General features: G+C 44.3%; 4 protein-coding genes across 5 annotated transcripts; 3 read left to right on the forward strand and 1 right to left on the reverse strand.

Moving 5' to 3' along the window:
* The first annotated feature begins 10,479 nt into the window (after nt 1-10,479).
* LOC131281294 (lactosylceramide 4-alpha-galactosyltransferase-like) lies at nt 10,480-11,822 on the forward strand. The gene is made up of 2 exons (XM_058310570.1): nt 10,480-11,261; nt 11,369-11,822. Exons 1-2 carry the CDS (start codon nt 10,564-10,566, stop codon nt 11,730-11,732), a joined length of 1,062 nt encoding a protein of 353 aa, XP_058166553.1. The 5' UTR covers nt 10,480-10,563; the 3' UTR covers nt 11,733-11,822.
* Nucleotides 11,823-13,598: 1,776 nt separating this feature from the next.
* Nucleotides 13,599-14,714, forward strand: LOC131293463 (lactosylceramide 4-alpha-galactosyltransferase-like). Its single transcript, XM_058321541.1, has 2 exons — nt 13,599-14,278; nt 14,351-14,714. The coding sequence occupies exons 1-2, from the start codon at nt 13,599-13,601 to the stop codon at nt 14,712-14,714; spliced, it is 1,044 nt and encodes a 347-aa protein (XP_058177524.1).
* Nucleotides 14,715-14,993: 279 nt separating this feature from the next.
* On the forward strand, nt 14,994-18,050 carry LOC131281716 (uncharacterized). The gene is made up of 3 exons (XM_058311063.1): nt 14,994-17,390; nt 17,676-17,830; nt 17,903-18,050. Exons 1-3 carry the CDS (start codon nt 14,994-14,996, stop codon nt 18,048-18,050), a joined length of 2,700 nt encoding a protein of 899 aa, XP_058167046.1.
* A 241-nt stretch (nt 18,051-18,291) lies between these two features.
* LOC131282670 (pre-mRNA-processing factor 40 homolog A) lies at nt 18,292-21,552 on the reverse strand. Of its 2 annotated transcripts, XM_058312195.1 has the most exons (5): nt 21,318-21,552; nt 19,297-21,266; nt 19,104-19,220; nt 18,903-19,046; nt 18,292-18,824 (listed from the first exon to the last, which is right to left on the reverse strand). In XM_058312195.1, the coding sequence occupies exons 1-5, from the start codon at nt 21,418-21,420 to the stop codon at nt 18,597-18,599; spliced, it is 2,562 nt and encodes an 853-aa protein (XP_058168178.1). In that variant the 5' UTR covers nt 21,421-21,552; the 3' UTR covers nt 18,292-18,596. The 2 variants fall into 2 exon arrangements, with proteins under 2 accessions (XP_058168178.1, XP_058168177.1); XM_058312194.1 differs by having other exon boundaries at nt 18,903-19,220; nt 19,297-21,552.
* Nucleotides 21,553-21,902: the final 350 nt, after the last annotated feature.

The following is a 21,902-nucleotide window of genomic DNA, read 5'->3' on the forward strand; positions in this document are numbered from 1 at the left end:
ACCTACACTCGACAGTGACGTAACGAAAGGGCATGTCAGAGCTTTCTTCTCGCCAAAGAAAACCACGCCAAAAGAAACCTCCCACTGACCAAGTATTGATAAACAAATAAACAAAAGGTGGCATGAGTATCGAACCACTTTACCTAACAAGCGAAACTTTTTACACAAGGCACGAAGTTATCCGTATCGCAACAGGTAACTTTAGCTGCAAGGAAATATTGATGGAAGTAACACGGAAATCTTACTGCGTGCTTTCGTCACAATCGGTAGGGAAATTCGATAACAACTGGGAATAGCAAGAAGAAGTTGATTGACTTAAGTTCTTAGCATGCTTGTTCCTCAGACAACGGTTGAAACATTTGCAATGTAATGAGGCAGAAGTAGATTTTCATTAATAATATTGCTTTTGTTTGCTTACCATATTGCTCACAAGAAATAGCGCTGAATTGTACATTCAACAAACTTCTAGTTCTCACCATTTAATACTTGAATACATGTACTTGTAACAAATGTTTACTACTTGTTGAGGCAATTGTTTTTGGTTTTCTTTTCCTCGTTTATTGAAGAAAATCAACTACAGAACGGTTTAATCAACAAGCCACGTGACCAAATGACTCCCCCGGTTCTACACATTCTGATGCTTCCGAGCATTGACGTGATGCTCAAATCCCCGAATTAGTCACGATTAGTCACTGTTCAACATTGGCTCGAGAAGCATCAATGGACCGTATCAGTGTACGAATACGGAGGGCAAAGCATGAGTGACGCTGCCCTCCCCCCTCGTTTGGAGCATTTTCCCATGCGAAGAAAAATTCCCCACAACAACAAAGCCCGATGGACTGTTAACGACCGTGCTTAAGCTTTCTGTCAGCTTTGTCGCCGCCTGGGGGAACTATTTTTCCCTTCACGAAAAGCCGTACAGGCGATCCCCTAGGTTTATGCCGCCCAGTGTTGGCGGTACGCCGGCCCGAAAGCGTTGGGTATTAGTACCTGTGCCCTTTCACTCCGTCCCGGAGTTGCCTCGGTTCTGTCTCCCGCAGAAGTGTTAATGCTGGAGTGGAAAGCTTGTGAATGGGTGGATAATGTTGCTTTGGTGCAGCATCAAGGCGTCACACCTTCGATGCAGGCCCATGGGTTTCGCCAAAATAAAAGGATCGCCTAACCCAGCCGCCATTTGTGCGAAAATCTCTTCCTGCTTACGTTGTAGTTTTGTACTAGTTTCCCGAGTCACATTCGCCCGGCGGTAACGTCCTGCCGTCTTATAAACAATGTATATTTGGAACCTTCAAGTGGACTACCGTAGCGACGGACGTGCAGCCCACATTAAACGAATTTCCATTGCGAACTGCCCGTGGTCTGTCCGTGTACGTTAGGGTCAGTCATAACCTGAGGGCTGCCAGAGTGCCATACTCGGCAGCCTATAGGAACCCTGTCAGCGGACGGTAGGCGCATAATACATTTATATATCTCGTAATCTGGCACGGATTACGGCTTCCTCGCCGGCAAGGTGGAGTTGGCCACTGCCAGCGTTCCATATGTGGCAGATTAAAACCATGTCCCCGGTGGGATTTGCGTCGTACTCGTGTCATCACTGGGACTGAATGCCCGGACAGGTCGACTTCGAGTAGGCATCGTGTAAGAGGACATCCCGCAGCATGAGTATGTGCGGGTCGATGAACCGATTAGGGAACCACCAAAGAGCCGTATGGTTAACTCCGTTGATGCAGTTGAAACAATGACAAGACAAAAGCGAAAAGATGAAGATAAGTGCAGTAATATGCGTCTGAAATGTTCTTGTGTGCTCGTTCACGGTAGTAGCATTCAAAAGTGTTAGCACATTGTAATTTAACCTCATGTTTTCGTTGAATAAACGATAGGCTCATGAATTAACAGTTCCTTCCCATCTCTTTCGCCATGTTTTCAACAGCTTTGGTTCCGGCTGGAAAACAATTTTAAATATTCTGCATATGCTACGCCAATATGTTGTCATACTTCGATCAACGGCGGTAGGTAGGTAGGTAATTAATTTTACGTTTTGCAAACACAATTTCCGCTACCACGATAAGGTTAATGAGTTAATCTGTATTTAATTTCGCGCCTCAAATGACGGAGTGTTCCTGCTCGCGGAAAGTTACAAACCCGGCGTCAAACAACAATGTTTATAGAGCACAAAACAAAACGCTAATGTGTCACGAAAACGGAAACGCTCGAGGGAAAACGTGGAAACGCCAATTTTCTTCCCACCGAGATAAGGTCCCCCTCCCCTTTTGCCGACAAAAGGCGTCGTTGTCGGTGGGAGTTCAAGCAGCTGGTGCGAATGCTGCTGTGGAATTCATAGACAAAATTAATACAGAATTAATTAAACATGACGATTGTGTGTAGGTAAGGTGGCTCGTGTGGCTCGACGTGGTGAAGTCAAAGTTTTTTTTCTAGCACATTTTATCAGAGTTTTTGGACGGTTTGGATGGTGTGTACATGTCATCCATCAAGCTTAGTGCATCCTTATCGGAACCAGGCGTGTTTATCTAGTCTTGAAACGAGATGGATAATCAACATTAATATTCTCACAACAAACCCAGACACTGACGTAAAAATCAAACCACCTACGTATTGATTTTCCGACCGAAGCAGTAATTGTTTTCATGTCAAACTGATTGATAGATTCATCGTAATTGTATGGCACTTTAAATTGAATGCTACACTAAAGATGTGTACTTTCCAACCATTTTTAACATGTTTGTGGACCCATTCCCTGGTGACCCCTCATCGCATTACCGCAACGACCAATTAATTGTTTCAACAGCATCAATTAAATAACACTTTCACACCTACTTCACAATTTCAATTATCTCAACCTTTCACCCTCAACACCACAGTGCGACCCGTCCCAGAGAAAAAGGCTTTTAGCTGCGGAAAAGTGTTTTGGGTTTGCGTCAACATAAAAACCACATGTACCACCGTCGAACATGTTGGCAAAACAAAGGACATTAATTTTCCTTCAATTACCTACAAAACGGGGCCGGTTCAATGATTAAGTGCTCACCGAGCGATTCGTTAGCACTTGGCAACTTGATATCTTTATGGGCACGAATTTTACGACGACGCACCGGCGACGGCAACACCACCCATCGTACGCCACCGGAATCATAATCACTCACTTGAAATCCTTTTCTTTCGTCTGCGAGGAAGAAGAGAAAAAATCTCGACTCGAGTATTCCTCCTTCTACGGCCCAAGTCACGGCGGAAGCTGAGCGAAGGATGTGGCCGTATGTATCCCTTGGAAGGCACAAAAAAAGGGATTCCGGACAAAAACGTCTTGTCACGGCATATGCTGACCGATTGGGTGGACTGTTTCGAATGATTGTAACATGTTGATTTACATCCTTTACAAAACCCATTGCCGTAAAGTAGCTCAAGTGGATCGTTTGGAGTGCCGAAAAGGGAAGGATTGACCATTGAAGTGGACCGGAAGGCCCGGGAACCGGTTTGGCCGCTGTCGTTTGTACCACGGCTTATGATGATTTATTTTGATTTGATGATATGATATGGGCATCATAATGGTTCTGCGCCATGTGTTGAAGGTTTCCCGGTTTCTCTCAACCCCTTGGGTATTTTTTCTCCTCTCTTGGGTAGAAAATAAGCTGGAAATTCGAGCAACGGGCAAAACACTACGATGAAATGCTTGAATTTAATATATTGATAAGAGATGAAGGGCCTTCTTAAAGGAGCATAAACAATAAACAAATAAAAAATACAGATGTAGAATGGAAAAATGTGCACAACATTTGAAATCAAAAGCATTTTAAATTTGAATGTAAGGCCAAAAGAGAAAATAACATCTCAAATTCCACTGACACGAAATGAAATCCAGCTTAAGATTTACTTTAAAACCATGTGTTTCCTTTCGAACTCCTTATTTTGAATATGTTTCCAGTTTTTTTTTAAATAGTGCTATTTTTAAGCACATCTCGGGTCGACTTTCAGTAAGAATTACCATACCCTTCATGCTAAAGCCGATTTGTTACGTTCTGCCGACATTCGGTGACGCTAAAAAGATCAATCAACAAAAATCCACTGATAAACCCAATTATTTGGGAAACTCAAAATCAAAGTAAAGGGATAGAAAAGGGAGAAAAAGAACCCTTACGCTCGAGGAAAGCGCTCGCCAGTCAAGCATTTCATCCGATGTAAGAAAACTGTGAAAACTCGGTTGTTACAGTGGTACGCCGTTCTAACATTTGTTTGAACTTTTTAAATCCATACATTGGGAATTGAAGCGGATTTATCTAACGAACCCTTTTGCAAACATCAAGCATTAGTAGATTTTTATATTTTAAACCCAACCAACGAATGTTATAAAAATTACAACAACATTAAAGTAACATGAACCAATTTTTGTTAAAAAATGGAACTGGAACTAAAATATTGAATAGATAATCTAGCAAAAACTGGAATATTTATTTTGAATCGAAAATTAAATGCAATGAAAACTTATTTTGTTGCGTTGATCCATGAACAACGATGGAAAATTGGCAAACAAAATACAGGCTTCTGTTTGTTTTTCTTCAACAATCTTAAAAGGATGGTCAAAATCAAAACAAAACCATTCCAGTATTGGGGCACTAAGCAGAGGCTAACGTCATTATCGGAGGGTAGATCCGAAAGGAGCGCAGTTTTATCAAATTAGGATTTATAATGGATTATGAAAATGAGAAAAGTTCACCCATAGCCCATTGTCCATTGGAACGTGTGAAGCTTTTTCTTCCCTCTCGCCATTGCCATTTTTACCGACCTTCGACAAAAAGCGAAGTTCTTCTAACAGCATTCAGCAGCCGGTCCAAAAAGTAATGCCGAAGAATTTTTCTTGGCATTTGTTCGGGTGAAAGGACTCGCCGCTCTTCGTCTCAAAAAAGGGATCCGAAAACCCGACGGTCGAAGTCTGCGCGGCCCTTGCCTGGTGCAAAGTAAGTAACTGTCCTTTCACCGGGAAGGTTACGGTTTGCTCAAAAGTATTTACTCTTTCGCTTCCCTGCGGCCGAGCGGTCATTGGAAAATTGTTTCCGGATGCCAGACCGGGAAGTGATTCAGCAATATTATTTGCGATAAATTTAATGAGCCTACTCCAAATATGTAAGTGAACGGTGTTTTTGGGCTCCTGAAGCCCGTGGGTCAAATTAATGCCAAGGTGTCTCTGCCAAGTAAAAGGTAAATCCGTGTCCTACTGTCTGGGCCAAGCAATGCTTCTTCCATGGCACGACCAACCTACAGGTAATCTGACTGCTAATGAACCCTTCTCGACGGAGTTCGCGGATTGATTAACCTTGGCTGGCCGTAACCGAGAGCTGCTGATAAGAGCAAGAATTTCAAGTGGATGGGAAGGAATTTGTGCTCGTTTACTTAACGCCAACTTCTCCGGCCTTGCCTTTTGGAGCCCTTTTACACGCTGATTTGAGCAAGTAGAAAGGAAAGGAACTTTGAAAGGCAATGGTTTTAGGCTCTCAATCACGGAATAGACGGTAATGCTTTTTATGAGATATTCGCTAACTTTCTTAATTTAGATTAGTGGCAACTCATCACCATCTGTACCATTTGTTTTTAGCTTTTAACATGCTAAAATACGATTTAAAGATTTTACCTAGAATAAAGATAATTTGGTAGAAAAGCAATACGGTTTTTACAACGTTTGAACTTCCCATTGGGATAAGTTTCCCATAATGAAAAACAATACACCACAACGCCGGTCTTGCTTAACATTAACTATAAAACAAATACAATTGGTTATTTAAGTGATACAATTGAACCAGCTAATAATTCATCCGCTTCCCTTTCGTGTAATCATTTGTTCGCTAAACAGCCGACATACGAATTACTTTATTGCATTAATTTATTTTCGAATGCTCCATGCGGTAAGTGACCTAGGACGGACTTTGCTAAATGGTACGCTCCAAAGATCCGTCTTGGTTTTATTTATGGTTTGCATTAACACTGACATTGACGGAAAAGACAACGCATGAGGAACTTGTGAGATTGTCAAGTGAAGGATTTTTTCTCCTTTTTAATCGTCATATTTCGATACTTGATTCCTTGCAGGAAATCATTGTTTTTTGTTTAAGTATTTTTTGACGATGATTAACTTACTCAAGTTTTTGGATTGTTATTCGGGCAGGAGGTCAATCAAATGTAAAATTTTAAATGTGGTATCTAAAACTTTACGTCGTCAAAAACATCTTCTGTTCACAAAGTCTGGGGAGTTGTTTGACAAAAGAGCATTTTAAATTATGTTTTCAAAAACTACAAAACAGTTAATACTCTGGCGTCGAGTTTCAGTAAGAGCAACAATTTTATTCATCACCCTCATCAAAGAGGATAGAAGGTCATTAAAAAATATTGGATGATGAACCGAATACCACAACCAATAAAGTGTTTTGAGTTTGAAAGTACCGACTTTATTCCGACTATCCACTTGTTTTCTATTTTTTATTCCAATTACAAGAGGCAATATTGCCCCCAAATGGCAAATTTAATGAATCGTCCGTAGATTTACATCAATATGGATGGAAATTCAAAAAAAGGACACTACTTGCCTATTCTGCATTTTGGGTAGACCGTTTTGTCTAAATCATAATAAAATAACGTTCCAGTAGCTGGTGAGAAGGACCGTTCAGAAATAAAAATTCACGCAGGCGGTATGGTAATCATGCTCCGATTTAGCATTTTTCCATTTCCATTTATGAACTAAAACAACATGGAGCCAACATTGCATTTGTAAAACCACTAAAGGGCAGCTTTGCCGACTAGACTAGGAGGGAGGATTTTCAGCTTCAGGGTGAAGAATTGATTATCACTCCGAACAAAGTCGATGGGAAAATTGAGTTGCGTTTTATCGTAACAAAAATTCATTAAATGTAAAAATCGATGTAAAATCAAATCCAATATTAAAATACGCAAATATGATGCGGGTGGGAAGAGCCAGAGTGCATTTTTATTATGTACTAATGTTTACCCAAATTTCACTTCACTTCAGCAGATTTTATTTTTATTGGCATCCAATAGGTAAATCCAGCCGATAATAATTAGTGAAAAATAATCTTATGACCCGAATTCATACAAATAAAAAAAGTATCTGTATTTGTGTTGCCACAAAACCACATTAGGGCAATAAAATCACTTTATACAATCCTTATTATAGCATACGCAAATCTATTGCATTATTGAAAAAAACAACCAGAGCACATACAAAAAAAATATTTTGAACAAAATAGAAGAAGCACATAAGTTATTTCTTATAGTTATCATCTTCTTATACCATTGGAAAATACTTCAACTGTATTTTTCTTACAACAAACAAAACTTATCATGTGCCTCAAATAATAACCTTTACCGTGGCAATAAAAATAAAAATGAACAGTAAAGACGTCAACAGCGACAGCCAGTGGCAATAAATCCCATTCTTCTTCGTGTATGCTCTGTAGAACAAAAACACGTTTCGATTACTTGATATTATTTTCTTATGTGCGTATTTAAACCCATCATCACTTCAAAACTCGAAATACGCAAATCGTGGGTTTCATGTTTTATTATTTTTTTCAAAACATGCATCAATCATCCACTCATGACGCATTTACCACAATAGCATTAACATAAGTTGTTGTTCTCCATGTTTTCTCATCAACGATCTTCGCAAATGAAATATGTCAAAGAAAAGTAACGTAACTTGTACCAACCTTCTCCCCGCTGTGCTGAATGTTTCACTGACCTTCACTCGCGAAATTGTTAAAATTTCGTAGTGAGGTGCTTGTTTCCACTGTTCACCGTCTTCTGACCATTCACTACGGCGTATCTGCGGCTGAAGCGCAACCTTGCGTTACCGCTGCGAGATTTATTTCACTGTTTGCCACAAACTGCTATATCACTGTTTTACTTTTACCTCAAAACTGTTTACTTCTTTCAGCTAGTCACTGCAACAAACCAATACTGCTATTTAATTTTTTCATTAAAACTATGTTTTTGTTAATTTTTTCATTAAAACTAAGTTTATAAGAAACCTATGATTTTTACTTTCATCTCTTCAATAAATCTTTCATTATGCAAAACTAATGCTCAGTACCCTTACTTTTAAGGCAAAACTAGATTAAAGTGTGAGTTGTTCGTGTGTTTTCAAAAAATATTCCAACTATAAATGTTAGAATTTTATTTAATGTCTATGGACACTAAGAGACAATACGGCTCAACGAATGTTTAAGTTCACACAACAGATGTAGCACTTTTTTCGTCCCAATCACCTAGCAAAAAAAAACCGACCACAATTTCGCGGTTACTATTTCTAACGGTTTTTTCACGGTGCGGGTTAAAGTTTCTCACATTGCAATTCTTCTAGTCGTTGCAATTTATTTGATCGATTTGTATTATATTATTATTTATTATATAGAACAACAGTGTAGCATAAGTTTCTCGATGATAGCATATTTTTTACACGAAATTCCAGAGTTCCGCGAGAAAAAATGAATGAACAAAATCGAGTCATACTAACAAACTGATGCACTTCGCTTCAACACTTACTATCAACGTTACAACGTTTAAAACGGAACGATACTGATTGGAGGAAGCGTTCCAAGGTTCACTTTTCCCGATTCGATGTTAACGCTACCGCTAGCACGAACCAACTGACTAAATTAAGCGAAGATTCCTGTATTTTACCCTATTCTGGCCGCCAACGTTCCAAGCCAATCGCGGTGTGGACCCGAAGTTCGGTAGGATCGAAGGCCGGTGTGTGACGTGTGGGCACGCTTCCGGTGAGTGCCTCGGGATCGGGGGTTTTCCCGGCGTCTCGATCGACAACGGGATGTTCCGTCTCTCGTAGATTTTTCACTCGCGCTCTCCGCCACGCGACTGCTCTCGCTGAACCACGAGCTTTTCCAATCTAACCTCGCGTCATGTGCCAGCACCGGTTACATCCATCATCGATGTAGTCATCGCTTGGTCATTCGTTTGCTTGCTCATTCGCCTGCTTCAACGGTTTTATTTCGGTTCAGTGGGGTTGAAGATAACAAACTATCAGCAATTGTGCTATCATTCTGAACACCTCCCCCAAGCACTTCTACACTTCTCATCCTGCTCACGCAAAGCATAGAGGCTTGGTTCTGACTGTTAACGTGTTGCTCCATTCCATGCGTCATCATATGCAACGAACATTTTCTCCTCTACCAGCCGACGAAGTGCTTGCCGAAAGATCGTACCCGAGAGAAAGAACTCGTGTGAGCGATTTTCCATGCGCTTTCCGACGAAACAAATTTTGGCGCGCTTTTTCAAAATGCAATTTTAAACCACAAACATTAGCTTCCGGTGCACTCGTACTAATGATGCATCACTACTTTGGCACCCAACCAAGACACACGGTATTTCATACTTAAAATTAGTTTGATTTCTTAACGACACTAACAGATTTCTTAATTAACAGAGATAACGATCAAATCTCAATTATTACAGAACGAGATGCCGTAATAGACTGGCGACTTGATTGTATCTCCAGGTAACAATTTGTCATAATCTTTTTATAAACAACATGTTTGTCAATTTGAATATAACAAGTCCTTTCGTAAACATATGGGATTCCCGCACTTTTATTGTACTGGGGTGCATCACGGGCCTGCATAGTCATAACTGCATAGAATATTATTTTATTGCATCTAGCGTGACCCCTTGTTCTTGTGGCACGTTCCATGAAAATAATTGTGATTTTCTGCCACGAGTAATTGTTCGCGGCACTGGAGCAAACTTTGAATCAGCCTTATGCACGAGATAATTACCGTTTTATTAACGGGGATGTACAAAGTCTTACACCAACGGTTTTACAACAATGAGTAATGTTTCACAAACAAACCTGCTGCAAGAGAACCAACATTGAACGAACGAACAAACATTGCCTGCCTCAATGTGAAAATCCCCGCTCCGCTATCGTATGGATAATAGGACCGGATACTTTTACCATTACTAATATTCAATATTTTTGGTTTTCAATTGCTCATCCCTTTGTAAGTCTACTTGTTGCAAATTTCCTCGCATAAGCAAACATAAGCTTTCGTTTGCAAGCTTCTAACTGCATCTCGTAGAAAGCTTTTTGGAAAAATGCATTCTGCAGCAGTGTCTGACATTTAGGCAGACGTTTATGAGCCCTCGTTGAATGGCCAAGGTCTTATCACCATTCAGCAAGGTTATATCCAAAAAAAATTTGCTTGCTGATATTTTGTACGCCTCTTGGTTTTACTGTTTAGGGATAACATGAGTTATGATTTATATTGATTCGTAGAAATTGCTATTGAACCTGTTGAGCACAACTTGAGATTAAATTTTTAACTGGAAATGAGTAACGCTTTGAAGTATTGAAGTGGTAAGATAAACATCCACCGAGTCACGTTCGTATCGTGTTGTGATTGTTATGTTTTTGTAAATCCCCTATCCAAACATTGGAATACAGAAATGTGTTGAGTTTATCATTGAAGTTTTCAGTTCAATTTTCAGTGCTCGTAAACGGTTGCCTAAACCACACCCTCGTAATAGATATCAATGTCGGTCTGGATACAACCGAAACGCTATAGACGCCGAATATTATGTATACTTTTGCTTTTCGTGGGAGCTATCGTTGTAGCGTACGTCCACAAAGCAGACCGACCATCGCAAAACTGCTTTCAAGAAGTGTTCGGTGACGACGGTGATAAGCTGTTGGAAGATGTGCAACAAAGCATCCCGCAGCCAACAGAAGATGGGCGTAACATTTTCTTCCATGAAACCTCCTGCTCAAAAGACGGACTCGTGCGCTTGAATGCACGTCAGGCCTGTGCGATCGAGTCGGCAGCGCGGGCCAATCCGGAATGGAACATTTTCGTGCTGTTCGCGGCGCCGGTCGGTTTCCGGAATCGCACGGCTCAGCCCATCGTCGAGGCGTTGCTGGACTATCGGAACGTACATTTGCGTTACGTAAATCTTACGACGTACGGAAACGATACGCCGCTGGAAGAGTGGATGCAAAACGGGGAAATATTTCGTTCGAAATACATGAACTCGCACCTGTCAGACGTGATGCGCTACCTGACGCTATACAAATACGGCGGTACTTATCTTGATCTCGACGTCATCGTCCGACGATCGTTCGAGCAGCTCGCACCGAACTATGCCGGTGCGGAATCGGTCAAATGGGTCGCTGCCGGTGTGATGAACTTCGAACCGAAAGGACACGGTCACGAACTGGCTGATATGTGCGTTCGGTAAGTATCACCTCACAAAACGTGCAGTGATGTTCATTTGATGTGAATCTACCTTCGTTTTTTTGTAACTCTTTTTTTTATTTTTTGCCCATAATGGCCTATCGTAGCGATCTGCTGGCTAACTTCAACGGGCAGGATTGGGGCAACAATGGTCCCGGCGTAGTAACCCGTGTCCTGCGAAAGTACTGCGAAACTCACTCGACGGTTCATATGACCCGCGAACGATGCCGTCACTTTACGGTGTATCCGATAAGTACCTTTTATGCTATCGGTTTCGAAGATTATAAGCAATTTTTCGAAGAAAAATATCTCAACCAAGCCCTCGCCACACTGAATCAATCGATAGCTGTGCACGTGTGGAATAAGTTCAGTAAAAACCATCCTGTCATCGTTGGTTCGCGAGTGGCGTACGGAGTGCTGGCCGACCAACATTGCCCCAAAGTATATCGATCCTGTGGTCCTATTTTTTAATTATCTTTGTGTATTGTGGATATTCTTGTGTATGGTGCTTTTCATATATTTATTCTTCAGCCCACTTTTACCATGCACACGTGCTTTCAATGGTGCTCCAATGTGTAAACATCTTTACAATTTTATCGTGTATTTTAGTTTTCTTAAACCAAATCAAATAACGAAGAATTTTCATGCGTAATTTCATAATGTTTTCCCAAATCCAGCGCATCACATTAGGTATCTTAAATTATGATGATTTTTAACTATTAACATAACAACAACCAAAAGTATGTTTTATTAAAATAGTTCCCACTAACAAAGTTCATTGCAAATTGTTATCAAACTCCCGATTGTATCTGTAGGAAAAAAGTATTTTTGTAATACGGAAAAAAAGATACAGTTATGCGAGTTAATCATACTCGAAATGTTACTATATAAGGAAGAGTTTTGAAAAGGAAAACTAAAACCAAAAGTAATAATGAGCCGCTGGTACACTCAAATCTCAGTATTGGGCATTGTGTTAACTGTTTAACAACAGAATTTGTCCGCAAGAGCCCAGTATTTTTAGTTTATCTCCAGACATTTAGCATCAGTTTTGTTTTATCAAATATGTATATATTTTTATGAATAAACAAGATTTTTGGCTTTTATTGGTACTTAGATAACTTTAGCGGTAACAATGAAGACCAAAGTAAAAACACGACTAAAGAACGACCGTTTACGAAAAGCATGACTAACCATTACTGATTGTATTCGATAGCTTTCACTACTTTATCCAACATCGTGAAGCATAGCCTTCTAATGACTCATTTCTAGAATAAGAAATACGTATCATACACCTTTTTTCACATTGGCACTTTATCACACAAGTTGAAACATAATTCGATAGTAGGTGAAGACGTTTTGCCACTTTTGCGCCATTGTCATCTCGCTTCAGTTACTCAATTAAACCACACATCTATTTACACACGGTCCATACAATTCAATTAAATTTCACGGCCATATACACAAATTTGCACACAATCACGGCTACCATCAATCATACTTCGCTGAACTTAAATTTGCGGTTGGTTAAAAATTCACAAATTTCCTAACAACGCGCAACTTTTTGGCTTGAGCACTTCGCACGACTGTTGTTGGACTGAATACTTCCGCATAGGATCGCCTACTTTTCGTATTAATTTCGATGGTCTATCTCTTTATTCAGCATTGCTACAAGAAAAAAAATCCGAAATCTTTATCCAAAAAACCGGTATTTTACCGGTTCTTGTCTTCAACGTATGAGCTCGGAACATCAGTAGCGATGCTCGAACGATGAGCCATTGTGATCTTGTGTTTATAAAAATTCCTTTCTGTAGGTAACGTTTTAATTAGTTCTTGTCTTGGCCTCATCAAAGATACTGGAATAGTTGACCAAGTGCATGGCATATAGTTGCTTTCTCAAAGCTCTGTGACACAGCATTTAACACATTGTTGACGGGTTCCGTCCACACTCGGGCTAGCTTGGCTTAATGTTGTGACGGCCAGACAAACATGTTCGTCATGACTGCCGTGCCGCGACTGATCGCGGTGACTGCAGCATGTTTTTCTCATAAAAGCGCCCGTCAACAAAGTGTTAAAAAACGTGAAACTATACATTTATACATTCATTAAGTTCACATTCCGTTCTTCATCCATGCTTCCGTACTTCATCCGACCTTACAACATTTGGAGCAAATCTGAGATACTATGCTCCGAAACGTGCTAACCAGCTGTTCAAACAATTTAAATTTGGTCCATCGATGTCGAATGCAACGCCCGCCGAGGGGGTTTAGTTGCTTATCATCCCCTCATACCTGAGGATCCCTGAAAGTTGAAAATTATCACACATAGTCACCAGTGGACATGTTCTCCTCACGGTTGTCCTACTATCTTCGTCTCGCCGCTCTCGCCCTAGCAATTGTTCTGTTCTTTCGCACGTTGTTTAAAGGCCACGACAAAGCACCAACGTTAACCGACGAGCCAATAAGCAGCTATAAATTCCTAGAGCCGTTCACGGATGGCGATGAGTTGCTTAAATACAGAAACGTGTACTTTATCGAATCGTCCGCCCCGTTCCGAAACGTGGTCACGATCGAACCGCGCCATGCGTGTGCCATCGAAGCGGCAGCACGCGCCAACCCGCGTAAGAACATTATCGTCCTACTAGCAGCTTGGATCGACTTCACCGAGGCGGACCGACTGCAGATACCGGACCTGAGCAGGTTAGCTGGCTTCCGGAACGTACACTTCCGGTGGCTAGACTTGGAGAATTTCGCGCTGGACACCCCGGTCGACTCGGTGATCAAATCCGACGAGCTCTACAGTCTTCCCGATGGTGTGGCGTTCCTTTCCGAGATTCTGCGGATGGTGCTGCTGTATAAGTACGGTGGCATCTATCTTGACCTGGACGTGATGACCCTGGCGCCGTTAGACTTGTACCATCCGAACTTTTTCAGCGCTCAATCGATGACGAGTGCCGATACGTCGGTAATGGGGCTTGAGCGGGGAGACTATGGGCAACAATTCGCAATGGAGTATCTCGAGTAGGTTCTGTGCGCCTGAGTTCCGCCAATCTTTCCGAAAGCCGTAACCTTTTTCTTCTCCGTCTCCTGTAGAGATATCAAATACTTCCACGAGATAGGCGAAACCCGAAATGGGTCCACTCTGCTGACGAACAAACTGCTGCAGGTCTGCGAGAAGGTCACGGTGCATGAGATAGTGGAAAACGGTTGCTTCAGCCTGTTAGACGTACACAGGCAGCATGCATTCCATCCCTTCGATGCGAGCAACATTAACGTAATGTTCGACTCGGCGTTGCTGGACGAGGCGAAACAGATGCTGGCGAACTCGATGGCCGTGCACATGCTCCACCATCACAGTCGGACACTGCAAAGTGATTCCAACGGCGAAACGGGCTACGAGATGGTAGCGAAAACCTACTGCCCAAATGTGTATTATGCGAACGAGGGAGAATTTTAAATGTGTTGTGTTTTAAAATGTAACATATCGCAATATATAAGGTAACAAAAGGTTTTTTTTTTGCTTATTTGTTTTAATTAAATCGAGTCACCAGACGTAATCACCGCCATTTAAACGTAACGCTTCATAACGCCCCATACACGCATCGACCATGGACCATGCTTTCAAGTTCGTTGCTCTTGGCAACAGACGACTTGTTTATCTACAACAGTAAACCACTGAACGACCGAAAAGACTGCAAGTAGAAAAAGGCTTTTCTCTTTTTATTAAGTGACCACAATGTCCGCCAGCAACGATAATGACCCGGATAACAATCCGGATGTGATACTGGACAAAATTCTACGCAAGGCGCGCGCAAAGGAATCACGCTGGGATCGCATTCGCCGGAAGCATTTGAACAATCTCACCGTGACGTCGAAGACGGTGAAAAAGTTCATCAACATGGACTTCATCGACGAGAGCCAGCTGCGTATGCTGATGGCTGGCGAGGGCACGGGTACAGGCACCAAACCAATTCTGGACCCGGTGCTGGTCATGGACATCCGGCATGAGATGATACGACGAAAGAACAATTCAAAGTCTCCGGGAAGTGGTACGGGTGGAGGGGGTGGAATGCGCATTAAACCCCCGATTGATCCTGTCAAAGCGTACCAACAGGAGAACCTGGAGAATCACAACCGGTCGATCGAAATGACGCTTTGCGAGAATGAGTTGAACAAGTTTCGCAAACAGATCGAGCACCTAGGAAACGGTTGTGCCGGTGGAAATGGGAAGAAAACGCAAGTGAGTTCTCACAAGCGAAGCATTTTGTACATCAATATTCCGAAGATCGACAATGGGATGATCTACGAGAGTTTGGAAGAGTGTGAACGTTATACGGCACACTTCTACCAGAGCGCCATCGAGGGCACGGAACAACTTTTTGAAGAGACCAAGGATGAAACCTACGGTGTACTGCGACAGGCCGCCACGATCGAGGAAATCGTAGACCGCGAGGAAAAGGAAAGAGAAGCGGATGTGGTGATACCGAAACCGTTTATTGAAATGGTTCCGAGTGCCACCAAGGAGGCGGAGGAAGGCGTTCCGAAAACTATCGCAACAAGTCCGGAGGACCAGGATGAGGAGAGTAAGATAGTGAGATTTGGAAACACGGAAATCATAACATACCCCCCGGATGATTTATCGTTTTCACTCGGTTCCGAGTACGGTTTCGATGATAACGATCTTTTCCTCGAGTCGCTCGATTCCGATGTGGATGAGTTTGATGAAACGGAATTTCAGTCGAACTCCGATAGCACCTCGGACCTGGCCAGCGATGAGCCGAACCATCGCCAGAATGGCGACCCAATGCCGACCGACAGTAGCGAATGTCTCACAATATCGCGCATCGACACGTCCGGCAGTGGATCAAAGGCGGAGACCAGCAGTTCGGGATTTTCGCGCGAGAAACTCACGTACAACTACGACGAGGCGGAATCGGAGCTGCTGGAAATCGCGCCATCCGCCGAGCGACTCTCTGAAACGGACCCGATCATGGTGAAAAAGTGCGACCTGAAGGACTACAGCGAACTGTGCGTCACGAACTACAAGCCGGACATGGACTCGAAGGACGATCGGGTGGAGCTGACCGAAGAATCGCGCAAGGTAATAAGCAACGCGTTAAAGGAGGGGTACCTACAGAACCACGACCGTGCCATCCTGAAGCAGTACTTCTTCAAGTGGCTCCAGTGCACGATTCTTGAGAAGATCTCCAAAGGTGCCGGCGTCACGAGTACGCGCGAGCAGAAACTCAAGCGCATTAACGACTTCATCAGTAACATTCGGCACAGCCGTAAGAAGGGTGTACTGCGCAGCAGCAAATCGTCGGACCAACCAGGCCAACCACCGTCCGTGAAGAAGGAGTACGAGCACCGGCTGAAGGTGCAGCAGGACATCATCGAGCTGCAGAAGCTCAAACTCGAGCGCCAGGAGCGCATCATCACCGAGCTGAAGCTGTCCAAGTTTTCCGAGGCTGCCAAAATTTCCAAGATGGAAATACAAAGCGAACTACTCAAGGCGGCCCGGACCGGCCACGTGCGACTGCGCGCCAAAGCCAAGTGCATCCAGATCGTGGGTAACATCAAGGCGGACACGTCGGAGGAGGACGAGATGCGCAAGCTGCAGGCGCAGGGTCTTATGATACCAAAATTTCTAGCCAAAATGCAACAGCGTGCACTGGAGCGTAGTCAGCGCCACCAGGAGGCCAAGGAGCGCCGGATGCGACTGGAGCAGGAGCGTGAAAATGCGAAACACGCGGCAGAGGAAGCGAAGCGCTTCGAGGACGAGGAAGACCGCAAACGGCGCTACCGGGAGATGCGCGAGAAGCGTAAGCTGGAGAAGCTGCAGAAGATTATTCGCGAACAGGAACGCCAGGCGTGGATCGCCAACAACCAGATCGCGAAGGAGTTCCGTCTGCTCAAGCTGAAGCGTTTCGGGATGTACGCATTCAAGCTGCTGCTTGGCATACGCCATGAAAACGAGCGGCGCTCGATTGCTTACCGGAGGCGCTACTATAAGCGCAAGTACTTCCGCAAGTGGTGGTCCTTCACGAATGCCCTGTGGGAGACTAAGAAGGCAATGGCGGATGACCTGCACGAGTATAAGGTTCTTACACTGGCTTTGCGACATTGGAAAGTGGTAAGTACTACATAGCAATTAGCTATTCACTATAAAGCTGCTTCTCTCCAGTAGAATCTGGTCCGTAAACGACGAAGTAATTACATTCGCAAGCGAGTGCTTAAAAAGTCCTCTTGAAAGCATTCGGGCAAGGTTCCAAAGAAATGTATTCTAGTTTTAACCCCATTTCAAATCACAGCAACTTTTACCGATTGATGAAAATCGTCACAGCACCTTTTCAGAAAGTCGTCAAAAATTATAATATTTAACTTTTGCTTTTCCTCTACCCCCTTATTCGCCGACCAGTACATACATGAGCAACGTTGCAAGCTGCAGGTGGCCATCGATTGGTACGAGGTGCGTATGACGGAGAAGGTGATTTCAATATGGATTGGCCGGACGAAGCAATCGCTGATGATTCTGCAAGGAAAGATGTCCCACGCCGCCTCACACTATGAATGGTAATTAGCAAAATCAACGTTACGAACGAACAAAATTTATAATAACGTCGCTCGTTTTCCTTCCCTTTGCAGGCAATTGAAATGGAAAGTATTCGAACGATGGCAACGACTGCACATTATTTTACGGATCGAAAAGGAGACTGAAATGCGCCGCCAGCGCTGGCGGATGAAGATATGGGAGCTCCTGCCCGACTACAAGCCGATCGAGGAGGACATCTGAAGCGGCACGAAATAAGAAACGCGTCGCGCGAAGCGAAACCGAAGTCTGATTTTTCGAAACCACGTTTCGTCCGGCTTTCCGACGGATTTTTCGACTCTTTTAAACCGGCATGTTTTCTAGAAATGTTTTACCTACGTTCCACGTGGTGCACGATTTTTTAGCTGATTGATACCATTAAAAAAACACTATATATAGGAGACGTATGTATGTGTAGGATTTTATAGACAACGTTTGCATATAATATACACACTCCGCGAGGGACAAAAAAGAAACAGATTTGAGGGACTTATGGGCGCGGGTACGCGGTTGCTTACGTTTCGTTTACTGCAATTGTTTACTTACTTATTAAGAGATAGCGCGAAACTCTCTCTATTCTAGATTTCAATTAATTATTCACACTCCGCTAAATCGCACTAAGCCACATTTTTTTTGTTTTCAGTAGTTTGTGGCTTCCTGTTCGACGCGTCTCCCGCCGAACTTCAAATCAAACCCGTCCCTTCCTTATGGTTTTCCCCGCCTTTTGCCCTTCCTCTCCACGGCCTTATACTACTCATCCATCTGCTCGTTCAGCTGCGCTAGCAGAGCCGCTCGCTGCGATTCCAGCTCCGACTCGCTGAGCGCCGCATCGTCTGCCATCTTCGATGACCGGCTACCCTCGACGCTGCGCGGTCCATCGTCCTCCGGTGGGCTTCGAATTCGTCCGCCACCACTGCTGGCCCGACTGACCGATCGCGATGACCTTCGTTTGTCTTTCTTCTTCTTATCTTTCTTTTTCTGCACAAAAATACACAGAGAATCGAAAATCCATGAATTACTTCAAGCAATTTTCTGAATTTTTCGGAAAATACTAACCTTCTTCTTTTCGATCTCTGGCGAGGGGGTTCGTGACCGGGAAGCACCGTTTTTCTCCATCACCAACATCTCGTCGTACGAGGGTGACCGCGATGGTCTGCTGCGGTGGTGTTTTTTCTTCTTCTTGCGCTTCCTTTCCTGCCGCTCGACGCTGTGGTGCTGATCGTGCAAAAGTACTTGCTGATCGTGGTCATGGTGTGCCGGCTCGTGCTCGCTTTCGGACAGCTCACTCGCGGATAGCGGGGTACGAGAGCGTGATTTACGTTTCTTCTTAGTAGATGCAGGTTTTTCGTACTCTATGTCCGATGGTTCAGAAAGCTAGAAAGAAAAGAAAAGATACGAATTTTACGCAAATCAAGAAGAATTATCAAAAGCGAAAAAAAAAACAACTTACCGATTTCGAAGATGAGCGAGACTTTTTCTTGTGCTTTCGCGCTTTTTTCGACTTTTTCGACCGCGAATGGTGGTGGCTGCAGGAGTCTTCCGTTTCCTTGACAAAATCTTCCCACAATCGCTCCACCTTGTCCTCCTTCTCGTACAGATCGTACACCTCGTGGTCGATCACAATCTTCTGTGCCGTCTCCCAGCTGTCCATCGCCGACAGACCGGCATCGATCCACAGACCCTTGAGCTCATTTTCCATCTTCCGGATGCGACGCGTTTCCTCCTTCAACCGTTCCTTCTCCGCCGCGACCGCTCTCTCCAGCAGCGAATTGTACGTCAGCTTGACGTTCCCCGCATCGAGTGTGGCCGATCGCTTATCCTCGCACACGACTGTCGCAAAGTCTTCGAACGTTGTCGTGCGCACGACAACAAACTCCTTTTCGCGCAGAATTTCCTTGATGATCTTCTTCTCGTCGTGGAACCGTGCTTTCAAATTTTCCACGTAAAATTTGAACAGATCGAGCGGTGTTGAACCGGGCTGACCGAGCATGGCGGAAAAGCGCAGATCGGCCGATATGAGCGGGTACAGTTCGACCCAGAGAGACATCGAGGTAAGTTTACCCTCCTCGTGTAGTGTGTCGAGCAGGGCAAGAAACTGGTCGCGATTTTTCCGTTGCTGTCGCTTCATGCGCTTCTTTTCGCGCTCCTTCTCCTCGTCCTCCTCTCGCTCCAACCCTCGAATGTGCTCTTCGAACACGATCAGTGCATCCTCCTTGTCCATGCCGAGCAGGTTGACGTCGTTCTTGAAGGAAGCATTGTCCAGCAGCATTACCTGCGCCTCGGACCACGTCGTCTGATAGCTAACGGTCGTCATCGCTTCGAGTAGTTCGCCCAGGACACGCATGTTCCGTTTCTTCATCACTCTTGCCTCTTCCTTTTCCCGTTTGGACAGGTTGAAAATGCAATCTTCGTAGATGTCCCTTCGATCCTGCTCCGGAACCGACTTCCACACGTCCAAATTGGCAAACAGTTCGTCGCACCGGTAGAACTTGAGCGTGGAGTTCATTTTATCCGACGACATGAGAAACTTTTCTAGCTCCTCCTTCGACCGCTTCGCCTTCAGCCGCTGTTCTTCGCGTTCGTCTTTAATTTTTTGTGTTTTGTAAGCGTTGAATGCCTGCTTTTTCTCGCTCAACTTTTTGAACACACTAAATTTCGGATCCTTCTGAATGATCTTCACGCACTGCTCCCAGGACGAGCTCGAGGGAATGTTGCGCTCTTTCAGAAACTCCTTGAACGCCTCAATGGCCTCCTTTTTATCCTTGAATTCCATCACTGGTTCCTCCTCGGTTGGGCCCGGCTGTGATTCGTCGTCCTTCTTGTCGATCGGATCGTCGGGAACCTCGATCGCTGCCAGTGTCGCGGCCATCGCTTGGTCGAGGGCGGAAGATGAATTCTCCGCCGATCCGGGTGTTACCCCCGCAAGTGTGGAAACGTCCCCGGAGACGGATCCACCGGAGGCAGTATTTGCCGTTGTACCGGCAATAGCCGGCGACATCACTGGCAGCACAACCGACTGCATTAGCATACTGCTGGCCATGGCAGATGTTTTAAGGGCAGCAGCTTTTGCAGCCTCGGCGGCCGCCTGTTCCGCGGCAACTTTCTCTTTTAGCTCCAGAAATTCCGGTGGCGCAACCCACTGCGATTCCTTCGTGTTGGTATTGTGGTAGTACAGCTTTCCCGCATCCGAACGGTACTCCTTCCAGGGGCACTGACTCAGTTGCTTTTCGGCGGGTGTTTTAAGCTCCTCCGGCTTTTCCCATGAGCTTTGCTTGGTGATACTGTTGTAAAAGTACGTGCGCCCTTCCGGTGTCTTGTGCTCGGACCACTCACTAACAATCCCCGTCGGTTGCGCGATTCCCGGACCGACGGGTGCCGCTGCGACCGCGTTTGGATCCAGCACCGCCCCGTTGGCGGCCGCTAGTGCGACCGCTGCTGCTACCGCCGCCGAAGCGCCCGGTCCTGGTGCACCCGACGCGGCAGCACCGGTCGCAAAACCCGGCGGTGGTATGTTGAAGTGGGACACCATCGGTGGAGCATACTGCTGCGCAGCGGCTATCGGTGGAACCGACATTTTGACCGACAGATTGCACTACGGCCAGGCACTCGCTATTCGCACCAAACGCACACTCGGAACCTATTCGTATCGAGGATATCGAAAAGGATTTTATTGTCACCAGCGAAAAGAACCGAGACGCGCAGTCGAATTTTTCACTTTTTGACAGTTCTTGCTAGCTTCGTGTTTGACGTTTGAAACCAACGACAACGTTGTTCGTTTATAGGCGTACATCAAATATTTCTAATTTCCGGAACATCTATAATATTCAAACTATGCATTTTTTTTATCATGCAAAATTACTCAATCGTCCTATATTACAGCTTATCGAGGACTTTAATACAGCTTGATGCTTTATCTAAATTCTACGATACATTTAACACGGATAATCCTATTCAAAGTATTCAACACCATACACCGCGGCGATGGTATTCGACCGGCCGGTTTGTTTATTTCGATACCGAAAGCATTTGCACGACAGAGACGGGACAAGCACAGCC

This window comes from Anopheles ziemanni, chromosome 2 (genome assembly GCF_943734765.1).
Source record: "Anopheles ziemanni chromosome 2, idAnoZiCoDA_A2_x.2, whole genome shotgun sequence".
Taxonomy (NCBI): domain Eukaryota; kingdom Metazoa; phylum Arthropoda; class Insecta; order Diptera; family Culicidae; genus Anopheles; species Anopheles ziemanni.